Source organism: Dermochelys coriacea, chromosome 2 (assembly GCF_009764565.3).
Source record: "Dermochelys coriacea isolate rDerCor1 chromosome 2, rDerCor1.pri.v4, whole genome shotgun sequence".
Classification (NCBI taxonomy): Eukaryota; Metazoa; Chordata; order Testudines; family Dermochelyidae; genus Dermochelys; species Dermochelys coriacea.
The window spans coordinates 173,097,975-173,117,133 of NC_050069.1; the positions used below are offsets into that span (position 1 = coordinate 173,097,975).

Consider the following 19,159-nt stretch of genomic DNA (forward strand, 5'->3'; position numbering starts at 1 on the left):
CCACTGAAAACCACTTTTTGAGTACACTCTTTCAACCACTCATGCATTTGCCTTACAGTAATTTTATCTAGACTGCATTTCCCTAGTATGAATATGAGAATGCCATGTGTGACTGTGTCAAAAGCCTTCCTAAAAACAAGACATATCATGTCTACTACTTCTCCCTTATCCACTGACAGTAACCCTGTCAAAGAAAAAAAGTAGGTGGATTTGGCATGATTTGTTTTTGATAAATCCATGCTGACTATTCCTTATAACCGAACTCTAGATGCTTATATACTGATTGTTTGCTGATTTGTTCCTGTATTTTTCCAGGTATCGAAGTAAGGCGGAGTGGTCTGTAATTTTCTGGGTCTTCTTTGTTCTCCCTTTTAAAGATAGGTACTATATTTGTCCTGCTCCAGTCCTTTGGGATCTCACCTGTCCACCATGAGTTCTCAAAGATAACAGTTAACAGTTCCGAGATTGTTTCAGCTAGTTCCTTACGTACACTAGGAATTTTATCAGGTCCTGCCAACTTGAATATATCTAACTCATCTAAATATTCCTTAACCTGTTCTTTCCCTATTTTGGCATTCTACCTCCTCCTCCTTGCTGTTCATATTAATTGTGTTGAGTATCTGGTCACCATTAACCTTTGCAGTGAAGACAAACAAAATAGGCATTAATCCCCTCAGCCTTCTTGATGTCATCAGTTATTAATACCCCTTCCCAACTAAATAGAGGACATACAGTTTCTTTAGTCTTTCTCTTGTTTTTCATGTATTTATAACATCTCTTCCTACTGCCTTTTATCTCTCTTGCTAGGTGCAACTAATTTTGTGCCTCAGCCTTTCTGATTTTGGTCCCTACATGCTTTTGTTATTCTTTCATACTCCTTAGCAATTCGTCCTTGTTTCCTTTTATTGCGGGATTTTTTTTAATGTACAGGTCATTAAAGAGCTCCTGGTGCTGACATATTGGACTCTTACTATTCTTTCTATCTTTCCTTTGCACCAGAATACTGTCTCCTTGATAAACTGCCAAGTCTACTGAATCTTTTTATCTCTTAGATTTTCTTCCCATTGGAACTTACCTACCAGTTTCCTGAGTGTTAAAATCTGCTTCTTTGAAATCCATCATCCTTATTCTGCTGCTCTTATTCATCCCTTTCCTTAGTATCATGCAATCTATCATTTCATGATCACTTTCACTCAAATTGCTTTCCACCTTCAGATTTGCAACTAATTCTTCCCTCTTGGTCAGAATCAAGTTAAAATGGCTGTCCTTCTCGTTACTTCCTCCACTTTCTGAAACAAAAAGTTGCCCCCGATGCATTCCAAGGACTTACTGGACATTTTGTGATTTGCCATATTACTTTCCCAACAGATTTCTGGGTAGTTAAATTCCCCCATTTACCAGGTCTTGTGTTTTGGATATTTCTGTTATTTGTTCCAGAAATGCCTCATCCACCTCTGCTTCCTGATTTAGTGGTCTATAATCGACCCCCATCACAACATCACACCTATTTTTCTCCTTTTATCTTTACTCAGAGACTTTCAACTGGTCTGTCTCTCCCCTCCTTTTGGACCTCAGAACCAGTGTATATATTCTTGATGTACAGCATAACATCTCCTCCCTTTTCCTCCTGCCTATCCTTCCCGACCAAGCTATACCCCTCTAAACCAACATTCCAGCCATGGGATTTATCCTACCAAATCTCTCTGATGCAAATTAAGTCATAATCTAGCTTATGTACACATACTTCCAGTTCTTCCTGCTTATTCTCCATACATCTTGCATTGGTGTATGGACATCAAAGTTGTATTGCCTTTTTGTTTGTTGGTTCCCTATTTGGCTTTATTCAAAAGAGCTGATATGAAGGAGAACTAGCAACAGGTGTCACTGTGTACCTCATAGTCCAGGTCCAGGTAATCAAATTCCCCATTGGTTCTGAAATGTTGCATGTGCCTATCCAGTGTTAGATTGATGTTCCTCCCATGACGTTCTATGACAATGGAGTGCCAATGGTGGTCATCCAAGAGGCTGCCTGTAATCACAGATGTGTGACCATAAATTGAGCCATACTGGTTGCTACCTGAGATGGAGAGGATAGAAGAGCAGCAGACGATTAACTCACACTCAGTGTCATTTAGGAAACATATTCATCCTGCTGTATCATATTTCACATGAAACATGCTGCATAACCACTACCATTTTTGCTGTGAAGTCAAGATCAGTCCATTTGGGAGTTTTTGTCATTAATATATTTAGCTAGGTCATATACCAAGTACCTAATTTGTGAGGTATATAAGTAATTACTGATAACAGAAAATGTTTGATGGAGAATGATAGTAATATCCACTTCTAGTTAGTTATAAAATTGTTTTCAATCAGAGATTTTCTGTGTTTGAGCCCTAGAAAGTGAAAAGTTGTGACTTTCACTAGAGTATTTAGACTTTGGGCCAGTTCCCAAGCTTCAGTGGAACTACGCTGACTTAGATGAGGAGTTGGCCCTTGGGGTCTGATAAGAGAAAAGCTTTAGGTCATGTCTACACTTGGAAGGGTCTGCAGTTATACTGACATATTATACCAGCAAAACACTCCTATTGTGAATATAACTTATACCAGAAAAACTGTGCTTTTTGTAGGTAAAGCTTATTCCAGCCCCAGAAGGGAAAGAAGCTATACTGGCAAAAGCGCAGTATAACTGTGCTGGTATAACTGAATCTAAAGTAGGCACTTCTGGTGGCACAGCTATGTTAGTTAGGGATCACACGTCTTCACCCCCTGCCTGACATAGGTATATTGGCAAAAGATAGTAGTGTAGACTTGGTCTTACTCAGCAATAAGGGACGAATAGAACAAATCAGAAAATTGTTGTGCCACAATCTTCCATGTTTTGAATGCAGCATAATCTAAATCTATTTATGGAGCTGAAACTTTCTTGACATTAAATATCACTGGAACTCAGGCTTCGAGTCTTAGTAGATCTTTCCCTCCCCTATCTCCTCAGAGTGTATAATCTCACCCCAGACAAGCAAATGTATGGAAGTTATTATATATTATTCAGGCTGGCTGAGCTGAGAAATATAACGAAACTGAGAAATGAATGGGTTATAATTGCAATGAAATTTGTTAAAAATAGATTAGTGCTACAGGAAGATGTGCTGTCCTCATCAGCATCTGCCTATATTGTTGATCTTTAGAAAAAGGAGCAGAGTAGAAATGCTAGTGGAAATAATTAATATGCATTGTAAATAATACATGAATAGAATAATTTACTGTTCACATGACTGCAAGAGAAGCAGGCAAAATTTACATGAAACCTCATTTTAAAAGGCATTTGTTTTAAGATAAAATGAATCTAAAGCCACATACACACTTTCCTTCTCATATGAGCAAAACTATTTTATATAACTCAGCCTATAAACCAACCTGCTCAGAAGCCTGTAATACCTCTTGCAGAAGGAAAGAGGCAGGACTCGGTAGTAATAAATACATAGATGACTTCTTAATGAGGCAACTGGCTACAGACAGAGCCTGTATCTGATTCTGACTCTCTAGTGCTCAGATTTTATGAACACAGTCTACTCTTCTTAGTCTCATCATCTAGGGTCTCCTTAAATCCTGCCACAGAATTAGCTATATGATGGATTATTCACTTAGTACACAATGAAAACCAACCTACTAATTTCCCAATCTCAAAGCTAACAAAAAGGGTGGGCCCATATGAAAAGTAGCTCCCCAAAGTGGCCCAGTAATCTTCTCACATTGCTTAGAGTATAGGATCTAGCAACATTGGCACCAGGTTACTGAGTTCGGTAAAAAGAAAAGGAGGACTTGTGGCACCTTAGAGACTAACAAATGTATTTGAGCATAAGCTTTCATGAGCTACAGCTCACTTCTTCGGATGCATTCAGTGGAAAATACAGTGGGGAGATTTATATAACCAGAGAACATGAAACACTGTAAGGAGAGTGATCAGATAAGGTGAGCTATTACCAGCAGGAGAGCGGGGGGGAGGGGGGAAAGGGGGAGAAAAACCTTTTGTAGTGATAATAAAGGTGGGCCATTTCTAGCAGTTGACAAGAATGTCTGAGGAACAGCGGGGGGGGGGAAGAGGGGGAATAAACATGGGGAAATAGTTTTACTTTGTGTAATGACCCATCCACTCCCAGTCTTTATTCAAGCCTAAGTTAATTGTATCCCTCTGCCATGTACCTAAAAGTGGCAATTCTTCAACAAAAAAACTTCAGAAACAGACTCCAGGGAGAGACTGCTGAACTGGAATTAATTTGCAAACTGGATACAATTAATTTAGGCTTAAATAAAGACTGGGAGTGGATGGGTCATTACACAAAGTAAAACTATTTCCCCATGTTTATCCCCCCTTCTCCTCCCCCTCCCCCCGCTGTTCCTCAGACATTCTTGTTAACTGCTTGAAATAGCCCACCTTGATTATCACTACAAAAGGTTTTTTTTCTCTCCCGCTGGTAATAGCTCACCTTACCTGATCACTCTCCTTACAGCTTGTATGGCAACACCCACTGTTTCATGTTCTCTGTGTATACAAATCTCCCCACTGTATTTTCCACTGCATGCATCCGATGAAGTGAGCTGTAGCTCATGAAAGCTTATGCTCAAATAAATTTGTTAGTCTCTAAGGTGTCACAAGTACTCCTTTTCTTTTTGCGGATACAGACTAACAAGGCTGCTACTCTGAAATCTGAGATCGGTAAACTTTCCCGCCCTTCCACATGCACATTTGAAGATCATATCAGACATTCAGGCTGAAATCCTGTTCTACTACTGACTTCAGTAGGGCCAGGATTTCTCCTTAAGCATTTGCAGCCCGGAGCTGTCACTCTACCTCCTCACTGGCTATACTTTCTCCAAGGCAGTCATCTTGGACCTCAGCTTGGCATTAGCCCACGGCTTCTCAGTGAGGGTCCTTCACTGTTTTCTCTGCAGCTTCCCAAATTTTCCTAAATTCACGGGCCTTTCCCCCAGTACTGCTGATCAGCTTCCTCTCTCCCACAGCCATTTACTTCTACTGTTAATGAATCTGTGTAAAGCTAACCAGCACCATGTATGCCCTAAACCAAGAATAAGATTCTCTTGTCCTTTTGGGAACAGTGCATTTCTAGGTGTCACTTTTTTTTGTGTTTCTATTTGTGGCTTAATTTTCATATTTTTGACATTTTGCATCCATAGTAAGACATAATCTACACTCATTTAAAAATACTGTATACAGGAAAGGATTCAGCATTTTCACCAGATGATCTGATTATAAGATGCTGCTTAAAACAACAAGCAAAAGAAGAAGAAAAAAAAGGAGAATGGTATTTGAATTTAAATTATGTACCTAAAATGATTTTTAAAGAATAAGCATACCTAGATTTAAATTAAGGACTAGCTTGGCTGTTTTCAGTTCCAGGGTGATATAGTCTCCTTGTTGCCCTTCTCCATGGAAGATGACACCTTCACTTTCAGAGGTTTTAAATTTCAGAGTGATGACGTCTTTCAATGTTTTCATTTTCTTGTTCCTGAATCTGTACGGTAACACAGCATGGCCATCAAAATTGATAACATTGGCCCCTAAAGGAAAGACATAAATAACATTGTTGCTTAGTGATTATATATTATTGTGGCCATTGAAAAAGCAAGCATACCATTTACGGATTACAGCTGAGCAGGATAAATGCTTGAATGCGATATGAATTGTAAATATGTTTTCTCTAGGCTATAATTTAATGGAAGAATATATAATGCAACAACCAGGTAGGATATGTATTTAAAGTTTATTTTTTCATTGGGATATCATAAATTAGACTCAAAGATGCACAACCTTATTCAAACACCCTTCCATCTCTCTTGAACATGGTAGTGTTCACAAATATTTGCCTAACCCAACCAAAGCTGAAAGCAGGAAAGAAGACATTCCCAGTGGTTGTTAATAATATATTTGATGCCTCTTAAAAATTCACTAGAGATGTGTGTGTGTGAATTTTTATCAATGAAATATGACACTGCAAAACTTCCCTGATAGTAATAAAATCAGACCAGATTCCTTGCAATGTTCATACATTTTAGGACTAACCCAGAATAGGATCAGGTGTAAAATACATACTCCAGTGAAATTACCATATATTTCTGGTTGTGAACTATCTTCAAATGGATATAGATTGTTATGATTTTGTTTATTAGCATTTGTTTGACAAATTACTTCTGTAAACTATTTTTAGCCTATGTTTTCTCATTAACTTTGCTATAAGAATTCATGTATTTGCTATTCACGATTCACTATTTATATCATGTGATTGGTCACCTAACTCTTTCTAGATGCAATATGATGTTGCTCTCGAGTCACTAAATGATTGGGTGACCGAACATTTGTAAACTCTTTCAATTTCTGCCTGAAATAGAATCTTGCTTTGTCATTAAATTAATTTCTCTCTCTTTGTGGAAAAAAATGATGATTTTCTAAACTTTGCTGGCATGAATAATTCTGAATAGCAATCAAAATAGATATGAATGTGACCAGTTTGTTTGAGAATTTGCAAAACATGTTCATGAATATTTTTTTGTAAAATTTTCCCCAATTTTGATTAAAATATGCATCTACCTACATCCCTTCAAACGCAGCAGTAAATAATCATACTATAACAAACATACAAGTCATTTTATGCTCCAGATGAAATCAGGATGGAAATTTCATCATCTGCAACACTGGGCAATAGCAGTTCTGGATTCTTCCTACCTCTGTGGGTTGTTCTCATGGAATTGCTAGCAATATCTTTAAAATACTCACTTGTCCTTAACCACAATGATTGAAGATAATTAAAACCTCAAATAATATTCCACCCATTCATCCCTCTAAACAAGGCTCCAGAAAACAAAAAACAAAAACTACTCACTGGGGGTGAGTTGGCTGGTAAAATTCTGAAAGGCTCCCTTAGAACATTTTGTATACATGTGCATAAATAAGAGTATGTATTACAACTTGAATTCATTAGGACTTTCACTTTTTCAAGTGCTTTCAGTGAAGCACTTAAGCAATGCTTATGCCCACTCTTATTCAACATGGAACTTAAACACCACTTTAAGTGATTTGCTGAACTGGGGCTTTAATTATTATCAAGGAGCCAATTATACATGCTACGTTCATAAGGTGGCCTATTCACAGTCTAGAAGTTCCAGATACAGCTTTTGCAGTCAACTGCAGAGCTCTCTGAGTGTAACAGAAAAGCAAGCAGTGTGACGTTCAGTACTTTTTTACTGAAAGCTGAACAGTCAGTGCTACAAGTAATGTGCATCTTCTTTCTTAGTGACAGATTAACAAACCATTCTGTCTCTGTTAACTAACATGTTCTTCACCAATTAGGATTAAGCCTTGCTGTCATGTTGATTAAATATATATTGATACACCATTTAGGCATCCAGTATACTAAGTGTCCAAAGGTAAAGAGAAACATATAGTACTTCCATCACATAGTGTTTTCCCCCAAATAATTAAAGTAATACTTCTGTAGAATTTCCAGTGCATTCAGTGCACTGATTCTAAGATTCTTTATATGATGGGTGAAGTTTGTGACACCTATTTTGTGTTGTATTATCCATTTGCTTTTGGGACATCTTTAGTAAATTTGTATGACATAATACAAATTGGATTATCATCAGACTCCCAGATGGCATAAATGGCTGTAAACTCTGGAGCTTTACATCTAGATCAGCTAATGAGATGGTCTTATATATTTCCAACTTTCTTGTTAATGGGTAGAAATTATGATAATAACTGCTAAGGGTAGAAAGAAGGAGTGGTTCAGTATTTTCACATTAATAGTGATTAAAAAAATCCCAGCTTTGAATACAATATAGAAAGCCAAAAAAAAAAAAAAAAGAAAGCTACAATAGAGAAAGCTAAAGAAAATACAACATAGAAAGCTAAACAGGTTTTGTCACTCTACCTTAAAAATTACGCACACATTTTAAGTCTGTGTGCTGTAAGGAAAACCGACATAATAAAGTGATTGTTGGTTGCAGACCAGCAGCTGATGAGTTTATTTCATCGGCTATTTGAGATCAAAATGTAATGCAATCTGCCTCAAGCACCTTTGCTATAGGCTCAATTCAGTATCAACTGATGTCAATGGAAAGACTGTAATTGATGCCAGTGGATGCCTGACTGGGCCGTATATTAACTGGAAACTAACCATAGTTACCCCGCGGCTTGAAACAATGCTTAAACCACATCCAGCCATCCTACACATTCCCATACATTCTACACAGCCTGGCCAGAAACTGCAGAGTACTCCACATATTTGAGCAGAATCTTTATATCTGTTCCTCTCCCCATACAGAAGAAAAAGGAGTTGGCATATATAGATTCTGCAGAGACGCCTCCTTATGTCTTAGCGAGCTCCCCCCTTTCTATCCTCCCTCTCAGCTCAGTTGTCAAATAAAGTGACATTAAGTGTCAAGGGGAACCCACAGTGCATTTCCTTCTTCCATTGGGTCCCATATCAGTGGTTCTCAACTGGGGGTCTGTGGCCTACTGAGGGGCTGCGAGCCATTTCAGGGCATCTGCCAAGCAGGGCCACTGGGAGCCCTACAGCCTGGCAGCTGAAGGTTGGAGTCCTGAACCCCATCACCCTGTAGGGCGGAAGCCACCCACTCTGGGCTAAAGCCCTGATCTCCAGCACCCGCATCCCCAGGGCAGAAGCCTTGAGCTCAGGCACCCTGAGCCTCGGCAGAAACCACCCCATGGGGCTGAAGCATGAGTCCCAAGCACTGGCAGAAGCTGCCCTGAGCCCCATGTCCCCGGCCCTGGCAGAAGCTACCCTATGGGACAGTGTGGCAGCCGCAAGCCCCAATGTCCCCAGCCCCGAGCTGCCACCCCCCCACCCAAGCGACAGAAGCCTCACACCTCCTGCCCTGAGGAGCAAAAGCCACGAGCCCCCTATATGGGTTTCTCTTGGAAACAAAATGCACAAAGTTTCAAACAAAATGGAGGAGGAGTACATTGTACAAATGTCCACTGTATGAGGAAGGTTGATATCTAACCCATTTTTTGATTGTGCCTAAAAGAGGGTCAAAATAAGGATGCTCAGATCCAGATATTGAATTTCCCAAAAGTTCAGTGGCCATTTGATTTGGTGTTCCAGTTCAGTCCAGTATTGAAATAGGCCAACACTCATTAAATTTGCACATGGGCTCTGTTCTGAAGACTTTTAACAAAATGATTAAGTTTGACCCTCTCTTTGCTTGTCATCTCAGTCAAACTTTGAAAGCTTTTAGTAATTAAATAAAAAAGTGATGCTTAAATCATCATTCATAGCAATCAGGTTTCATAGCTCAGTGGTTAAAATTGAATGCTGTCCTTGCCCTTCAGCTTCTGCCTAAGTTACACTGAGAATTTAACAGTCCACTTTATGGGGCATATATCAACATCAAAAAGGCTTTTGATTTGGTTGATAGCTCAGCACTTTGGCTCACACGGAAAGGAGCTGATGTTCCAGATGTTCTGATAAAACTGGTGCATGATTTTCAAACTGCTACTAGAGCGAGAGTATGCATTGGTTCCTGGCTTTTGCCACATTTCTATACAACTTCACGTATGTGGCAGGAACACATTCTCACCCTGGCACTATTCTGGTGAGCTATTGACTGTATATTAGGATTTGCCACCCCACACATCAGAATCAAGGTTGGTCAAGTGTTCTCTGACCAAGACTGTGACAATGATGCTATCTTGCGTGTGGAGAAGCCATAGAATTTCAACCCCACTCTCCAAGCTCTTCAAGATGGTGGCCACACTGTGGGATTGAATGTTTCATGGCAGAAGCCCAAGGTCCAGAACCTCAGAGCTGGGCCAACAGAAACTCTAATGCAAGGAGGGCAGAGTACTCTGAGAGCAGTGATGAGTTCATCTACTTCTGCTGCAAGCAGAGTTTAAATGGTCACAGCAAACTGGATGTTTTGATGAATAGGTCTCACTATGTCCTGCATGAAGTCAATGTCCTGCTTATGGATGCAAAAAGTCTTTATGCTGAGATAAAGTTTAGAATCTATCAAACCCATGTACAACCTGAATTGCAATACAGGTTAGAAACCTGTCCTCTCTTATAGGCAATGAAGAAGCTAGAGACATTCCATATGCATGGTCAGAGCTAAATCCTGAGCATACAGTGGTTTGAATTTGTGCAAATGTCAATCTCGCAGAGATCTGGCCTTCCTTCAATCACTCATTAGATTCAAAAGCAGTGTTGCACAATCTCTGGCCATATCGCTAGGAGTGACAAAAACATCCCAGCACAACATGCACTCAAACTCTCCATCAGTGCACAAAGGGGCATATGTCCTGATCCTACTTGGTGCTACCCGTAGGGATCACAGAATTGAGCCATATCTGGAAACTTTACTACATGATGCCTGGGGCAACGCCACCAACCGTGATCACTCTGACTAGTGCAACAGTCCTCAGTAGACTATGAGTTTTTGAGGATAATACTTACATCTGACTGCAGTACAGCCACCTATGATATAAGGCTAGTGTATACCAGCCGAGAATGCACTAACATTTATTACAAACATCGGTCTTCCTTTATAAAACATGCCTTGCAATACAATTCATTGTAATTAAGGTTGTCAAGCGATTAAAAAAACTAATTGCGATTAATGGTGCGATTAATCGCACTGTTAATAATAGAATACCATTTATTTAAACGGTTTTGGATGTTTTCTACATTTTCAAATATATTGATTTCAATTACAACACATAATACAAAATGTATAGTGCTGATTTTATATTTATTTTGTATTACAAGTATTTGCACTGTAAAAAAACAAGAGATAGTATTTTTCATTTCACCTAATACAACTACTGTAGTGCAATCTCTTTATCATGAAATTTGAACTTACAAATGTAGAATTATGTACAAAAAAACCTGCATTCAAAAATAAAACAATGTAAAATTTTAGAGCCTGCAAGTCCACTCAGTCCTACTTCTTGTTCAGCCAATCGCTCAGACAAACAAGTTTGTTTACATTTTCAGGAGATAATGCTGCCTGCTTCTTGTTTACAATGTCACCTGAAAGTGAGAATGGATATTCACATGGCACTGTTGTACCCGGCGTAGCAAGATATTTTCATGCCAGATATGCTAAACATTCGTATGTCTGTTCATGCTTCAACCACCATTACAGAAGACATGAGTCTATGCTGAGACAGGTTCTGCTCAATAACAATCCAAAGCTATGCGGACTGATGCATGTTCATTTTCATTATCTGAGTCAGATGCCACCAGCAGAAGATTGATTTTCTTTTTTGGTGGTTCGGGTTCTATAGTTTCCACTCTGGAGTGTTGCTCTTTTAAGACGTCTGAAAGCATGCTCTACACCTTGTTCCTCTCAGATTTTGGAAGGCACTTCAGATTCTTAAACCTTGAATCGAGTGCTGTGGATATCTTTAGAAATCTCACATTGGTATCTTCTTTGTGTTCTGTCAAATCTGCAGTGAAAGTGTTCTTAGAATGAACAACACTTGCTGGGTCATCATCCGAGACTACTATAACATGAAATATATGGCAGAATGCGGGTAAAACAGCAGGGACATACAATTCTCCCCCAAGGAGTTCAGTCACAAATTTAATTAATGCATTATTTTTTAACGAGCATCATCAGCATGGAAGCATGTCCTGTGGAATGGTGGCCGAAGCATGAAGGGGCATCCAAATGTGTAGCATATTTGGAACATAAATACCTTGCAATGCCAGCTACAAAAGTGCCATGCAAATGTCTGTTCTCACTTTCTGGTGACACTGTAAACAAAAAGAGGGCAGCATTATCACCTGTAAATGTAAACAAACTTGTTTGTCTTAGTGATTGGCTGAAAAAGAAGTAGGACTGAGTGGACTTGTAGGCTCTAAATGTTTACATTTTTATGTTTTTGAGTGCAGTAATGTTACAAAAAAAATCTACATTTGTAAGTTGCACTTTCACGGCACTACATTATTTGTATGAGGTGAACTGAAAAATACTACTGAACTGAACTGAAAAAAATAACATACACTGATTTCAGTTACAACACAGAATACAATATATATGAAAATGTAGACAAAAATCCAAAATATTTAATAAATTTCAATTGGTATTCTGTTGTTTAACAGTGTGATTAAAACTGCGATTAATCGCAATTAATTTTTTTAATCACGATTGTTTTGAGTTAATCACGTGAGTTAACTGCGATTAATCGACAGCTCTAATTTTAATACATATTCATTGATTTCTAAATTCAGCCAAAACTATCATCCTGGTCTTGTTCTTATAAATTATAAATTCTGAAGTATGGATTAGTTCATAATAAATGTAAAATCCAAATTAGCCAGTTGCAATGTAAGGAAACCACTGGATTTCAAACAAGAGATAGCAGGGGGAATACTTTGCAATTTGTACATAAAATGTAGACTATTATGGCCCCCTTGAAAATCTTCAGTCAGCAAAGAAATAAATAGAAACAGGTCATCATGTCAGATTGGCTACAGAGCTCCCTATAATAACTCTTGCTTGTTTTTAAAACAATAAATTGCCAACAGATCCAAGTGCTTGTTTCTAAGTAGAGTTATATCTACTATTGTCTTGAGAATTCCACATTTAATAAGCAGTTTTGGAAAACCATCATGAAATCTATTTGTAGAAAATCCATGTGGAAGCCACATTTATTCAGTTCTGAAAATCCAAAAGAGAAACAATTTAGACTTTCACATTCAACATGCTTCTTTTTATTCTACTGAGAATGGCTCTGTTCATTTTAACTACTCAGTCTGTATTAAATGTATTCTCATCCACAGAAAATATTAACCATGTGTAACAGTCTTGAGTAAATGTCACGTACATTGAATGGCAAAAAAACATAAAAATAAAAATCAGGGCCATTATAAGTTGAAAGGCATTCATTTCTAATATACTACAAAGACTGTTCTTTAAACAATGCCATGAATTCTCCTGCATGGATCTTTGGTAGATCTGTTTCTTGCTGTTATAGTACTCTACATGAGCTGTATTCTTTTATCCTTGAGGCTTGTGTGTACCTACCATTAATGTCTGCAGCAGTTACATTTGAGCATCAAGGATCTGATTCATTATCAATTGAAGGCAATGGGAATCCTTCCATTGACTTCAAGGGGATTTTTGGATTAAACCCTAGATCTCACCCAATTTACAAAGAATTGAAACTAAGTAAAATTTTTCAACAAAATATTGAAAAAAATAAGTTGTTATTATATCTATGATGTAGGAAAATATCCCTACCTCTTTACTAGAAACAGTGTAGTGCTTCTGTGCAGACACTCACTACAGTGACAGGAACAGTTCTCCTGCCTCTGTACTTTATTCACCTCTCCAAGAGGTGGTAGCTAGGCCCTCAGAAAAATTCTTCCATCAATATAGTGGTGTCACATGGAGGGTTGGGTCATTTTAACTATGTCACATAGGAGTGTGGGATTTTTCACACCCCTGAGCAATATGGCTGGGTCGACCTAACTTTTTAGTGTAGGCCTAAGTTTGACAAACCTGGCCTAAGTTTGACACAAGGTACTATAGCATCTATAGAAACCCGACAGCAAGCACTGTGCTGTTTAGAGCTTAAATGTCTGAGCTGCCCCACCACCCAACTCCTCCCCAAAACCTCGTCTGAAATAATTATGAAACATTAATCAGGAAAAAGCAACTTACTGGAAAAACATCTTGTATCATGAATAGCTTGCACTAAAAATACTATGTTAACCTTTTGAATATCTTATAGATTTATGATATAGTGTCCATAAAGAGACAGGTATCCTTGTATACATGTACAGGTCCTGCAACTACTTAGTTTGGCTTTATTTATATGAGTAGATCCACTGATCACTTGCATTAGTAAAATTAAGTTGTGTGCAAGTGTCTGCAGGACCTGGCCCCTCGTTATCATACGTCTTGCAAAATCATTCAATAACAATAAAACACAGTAGTAATTTTCTGCTTAGTAGTATTCTCTTCAGCAGTGCTATGCTGGAAGTACCCACGTGGGCTTGGATAATTCAGTGCCCTGAAGATTACACAGTAATTCTGTTTAAGAGCTCCGGTAGGTAGAATTTGGTAATGATCTGTGTTCCTTCTGTTGTGACAGTTGACTATTTAATGTTAGGATAATTACCATGACATAGTAGAGTATTTAGACATTACTATCTTATAATTTCTATAATTACAATGTAAATATATGATTCTTTCTGTCCTCAGTCACTGAAGTACTGACCCTGACATCACAGAGATCTTTTTAATCCACCAGGCTACAGAGAGTGTGGACCTCCACTGTGTTCAATGAAGTCTGATTGCTCTCAGAAACTACTGTTGTAATATTAAACAAGGATACTAATTTTCATAAATCTTTAATTAAGGAAATTACAGTTCTGAAGCCTTAAAATTACACTTTTTCTGTGTGAGATTTCCTGCATGGAGTACTCTATTAAATAACATTGTGTGCTTCTTTAAAAAAATATTCCCACTTTCTGCAGGATAGGTAGAGTTTTTAGCCTTTATACCATTGTAAGCCAATGGAGCCACCTCAAGCTTCAGCCACCTATTCATCTAGCTAATAGTTCCACCATATTCAAATTCCTCCCAAAAGAGAAGAAGTCATGAAGCCTACCAGATGTGAAGGGGAGGAGAGCTAACATACATGAATCCCTCCTTAGCCTCTGAGACACACATTGTGCATTTATCAATTGTGCATTTTATTACCATTCTCCTTGTCCTGCCTGCCCAAAAGCCATCTGTTTATGACACTCACTTGTTGCATCTTCCTAAGTTTAGGGCAGATACCACATTCCTGTGAGACACAAAGAACTATCTTTGATGTTCAAAACAATTAATTAGTTAAGAATAATAAACCAGTGTTAAAGTCTCAGAACTTCAAATAGCAATTTCTTTAGTTTTTTCGTGGGAGGGAACCAAATTTACAGATAAAAATCTCTAAGACTTCCAAACTCCCATTTATAAAACAAAACCGAAACACTGAAATCTGTAGTTTAAATATAATTGCTTAGCTACTGTGGTGACAGGCATGAAAGAAAAATCTAAGAATGATATATTAGATACAATAGAACAAACACCGATGGCAATAAAGTGGAGGAGCAATGAGACATATTTTTGGAAAGAAGTGTACATCCTGACACAAACAAAACCACAATTACTCATTGTCATTTTAAAATATGGGCCTAGATTTTCAAAATGACTACCAATTTTTGCGGGGCCCAACTTGACACGTTTTGGAGAAGACACTACACTAGGACTGATACACAGCCAACATGACAGCATGTTGACAGTGCATGTCTGCACTACGAGCTCATGTAGATATATCCACATTAGCTCTCATCTGAGCTAGCGTGCTAAAAATAGTAGTGTAGCTGTGGTAAAATGGGCACCTATAGTGGCAACCTGGGATAGTTTTCCCGAATATGTACACACAGGGTTCAAGTAGGTTTTGTATTGCTGCTGCTGCCACCTGGGCTACTAAGGCCACACTATTTTTAGCATGCTAGCTCAGAGTGTGAGTATGTCTACACGAGCTAGGAATCACACCCTAGCTCAAAGTGTAGATCTGGGGTTCTCAAGCTTCATTGCATTGAGCGTCTTGCATTGAGCGTGACCCCCTTCTGACAACAAAAATAACTATACAACCCCATGACGGGGGAGCAAAGCCTGAGTCCACCCAAGCCCCACCTCCCGGAGCCAAAGCCCAAGCTCTACAGCCCTGAGCTGGTGGGCTCAAGCCCAAGGGCTTCAGCCCCAGGCAGGTGGCCTGTAACCTGAGCCCTGCCACACAGGGCTGAAGCGCTTGGGCTTCGACTTCAGCCTCAAGTGGTGAGGCTTGAGCTTTGGCTCCGGATGGTGAGACTTGGGCTTAGGCCTCAGGCCCCAGCAAGTCTAACACCAGTCCTGGTGACCCCATTAAAACAGGGTTGCGACCCACTTTGGGTTCCCGACCTACAGTTTGAGAACCGCTGGTGTAGTGCACGTACGGCCTTTGGGTCAATTTCACCTAATAGTTGCAGTGCATTTCTACACCTCATTGCAGTGGAAAAAATGAGTAAATTCAGTCTCAGTGCAGCAGTCAAAAGAATCTTTTTTTGTATGTTTTTCACAATGAGACAGAAAAGTAGAGTCAAAGTGTTTGAACATTGCCTGCAGGCCTAAGATACACTCGGGAAACTGTCAGCATGATTGCACTGTAATTAACAGCAGTAGAACAGTGATGATCCTATGTTCTCTGAGAGCAAGGTGTCTGACATGCAGAAGAGAAGCCGCCACCACACACACACATTTATGTATACTACTTTATGTTGAGGAAGTGTGAGGTGAAGGAAAATCAGTTTTGTTGAGTTTCTGCTACCTTGCTCAGCTTCCTCAGTTTGAATATGGTCATATTTGCTTTTGAATCCAAAACAAAATGATTTAAATGGTTGAAGAAAAAACATTACATTTGCTATGTGTGTGTGTTAGTTTCTTTTCTCCCTCTTCCTCCCCCCCCCCCGCAACACACACTGTATCCAGGTATAATTTATAAGGCATATAACTGCACCCAAACTGCTCAGAACATTTTATTAAGGTCTATTTTTATCTTGAGTTTTGGATAACAGGTACAAACTACATCTCACATTTTATCCATTAAGCAGAAACCCACAAAAATAACTACTGCAAGGTTGCATTCTGTGGAGTGTTGAGCACTTCCTGAAAAATTCTGAGTGCCCCTAATATTTACTGAAGATATGCTTAGAGCACTCAGTATCTTGCAGGATTGTTCAATATTTTGCAAGAATAGGCCTTTAGTGCTTATTTTCCATTGAATTATTATTATTTGCATGATAGAGCACAAAGATTCTAGTCACAATTAGGTTTCCATTTTGCTAGGTACTGTAAAAATACACAGAGAAACATGTGGTCCCTAGTGGCTTTGGCCCTGATTTGGGACACAGGAGATCTAGGTTCAATTTTTAACCCTACCACTAGCAGGCTCAGTGAACTTGGGCAAGTCACTTCCTCTCCCTGTGCCTCAGTTTCCCCATCTTTAAAGTGGGGATAATGCTATTGACCTCCTTGGTAAAGCAGTATGAGAGCTACAGATGAAAAGCACAATATAAAAGCTGGATATTATATTATTATTATTATTTATTAATAGTATGAAACAAGTGCAACAAGTGAGTGTAGCAAACAATAGAATGGAAGAAAAAAGAGAAGACAAGGATAACTGCCATAAAGTCACACTTTTCCTAGGCTTCTTAAGTGCATGGCTTGATGGTTCCAAGTAATTTAAAAACTCGATTTCAGTGGGTTTTTTCTCATTTATAAATATTAGACACAGACTATCTGATTTCACCAACTGATGCTTGGTCCAGCCACTACTAGTTGGCAGATTTCAAGAAGAAGTCAGATGAGAAGTGGGTCTCCAGGACAGAATTAAAGAGAAGATGTTAGAGTCTTTATAAATGAGTTCTGGTAGGATACAAAAGGTGCAGCATCAGAGACAGAATGGAGATGTTGGAGGGAGATTCCAGTATATAAATACAGACTGAGATTTTAAAATAATGCACACCTAAAGTTAGGATCCTGGATCCATATTTAAACACTTACATAAGTAATGTGATTTTCAAAAGTGCTGAGCACTAGGGATGGTTGACAATTTTCCATTGAAGCCAGTTTTTCAATGGACATTCGGGTTCATAACTAAATGAATATTTTTGTGCAAATTTCTGCATTCTGAGCAAAATTTTGAATTTTTATTGAAAATCAAACGCATGGAAACTGAAAAGTTTTCAGATTTTGGCTGAAAACTGACATATTTTGAGTTGAATATGCCAGACAACATCTCTCATGATGCACCATGGCCAGGTACTCCTCCCCCTCACCAAGAGAGGAGACTGGTGTAACACGTGAGATGTAGTTCATCCAGGAGACCCTGCCCATAGAGAAGACTGGGAGCACAAATCACCCAGATTACAACTCCCATGAAGCACTATAGCAGCATTTCAGAATCAAACTATTTCAGTTTTCAGTTGAAATAGTTAGGGTTTTAATTTTTCACTAAAAAGCCAAAATTTTCTGTGGAAACACAACAAAACATTTTGCAGACAGCTTTACTGAGCCTATAGTATATAACTATGGAACTTCCCTTTACTTAACTAGTATTGTTGGTGTGCCTCCTCACTTTTGAAAATCAGAGCCATGTAATTACGTGTCTAAAGCCAAAAATCAGCAAAAACTTTATGTGGGATTTACACACATGCTGAAGCAATATGCTGAATAGCAAAAGATTTAAGATCATATTTAAGGTCTTTGAGGCCTTAACATGGAGTAGAAATCTAAATGTGGATGGCCATTTTAGATAAAAATTGAACTACAGGGCACTAATTACACTTTCTGGTTCTGACTCACCTCTCAATTACATGGGTTTGAAAATCAATGGAGTGAGAGATGAGTCAGACTCAACAGGTTCCAAAAATCATTACATTGTCATGTAACCTGATTTTTGGTTTCAAAAACTGAAATAATCAAGATTTATGTTGTAATTACCAGGCTGCCACACAACAATACTTGCCAAGAAGACAAATGGTTAACAGTTTATATTTACAGTAACTTTTTTATATTATAGAATGTATGAATAAGAGAATTACAAATTACTTATTATTTAAGGACTTAGTGTTTTGGTATCTGAATATTTTGCGATCACATGCACTGGGAGGGAAAAAGAAAATATTCCATATTGCCATCCATTATTCTTTAGCTATGACAGAGCAAAACCAATCACTTTGTCAAAAGCAATATTAATTCTATAGAGCAGTTATCATGATGTATATTTCTATCAGCATGAACTACTGATTTATTTGAAACAGAGGCCCGTGAGCTTTTAAATTCCTATTTCCAGGACTATTCCTCATTATGCAACATCTCATTTACTATTTGTACTCATTGGAAATGGCAAACCCTGTAATCATGTTCTGAAGCAAGGTACAGTACAGAACAGGATTTATTTGCAAACAGCTAGTCTGTACTAGTATATTCATTAAATATTAAAAAGGAAATCAAAAATTCTAGGTCTATAGAAAAGGACATGAATGACTCTCATGTAGTAAATAGCCAAAATGTG

At 38.4% G+C, this 19,159-nt stretch overlaps 1 protein-coding gene across 1 annotated transcript in view; it reads right to left on the bottom strand.

Annotated features, from left to right (window-relative positions):
- CNTNAP2 (contactin associated protein 2) overlaps nucleotides 1–19,159 on the bottom strand; it is a 1,664,903-nt gene that overhangs the window by 864,001 nt on the left and 781,743 nt on the right. The window contains exons 5-6 of the mRNA XM_038391157.1: nucleotides 5,377–5,580; nucleotides 1,893–2,077 (exon numbers count right to left, since the gene is read on the bottom strand). Coding sequence (XP_038247085.1) covers nucleotides 1,893–2,077; nucleotides 5,377–5,580 — 389 coding nt within the window. The remainder of the gene's footprint in view (nucleotides 1–1,892; nucleotides 2,078–5,376; nucleotides 5,581–19,159) is intronic.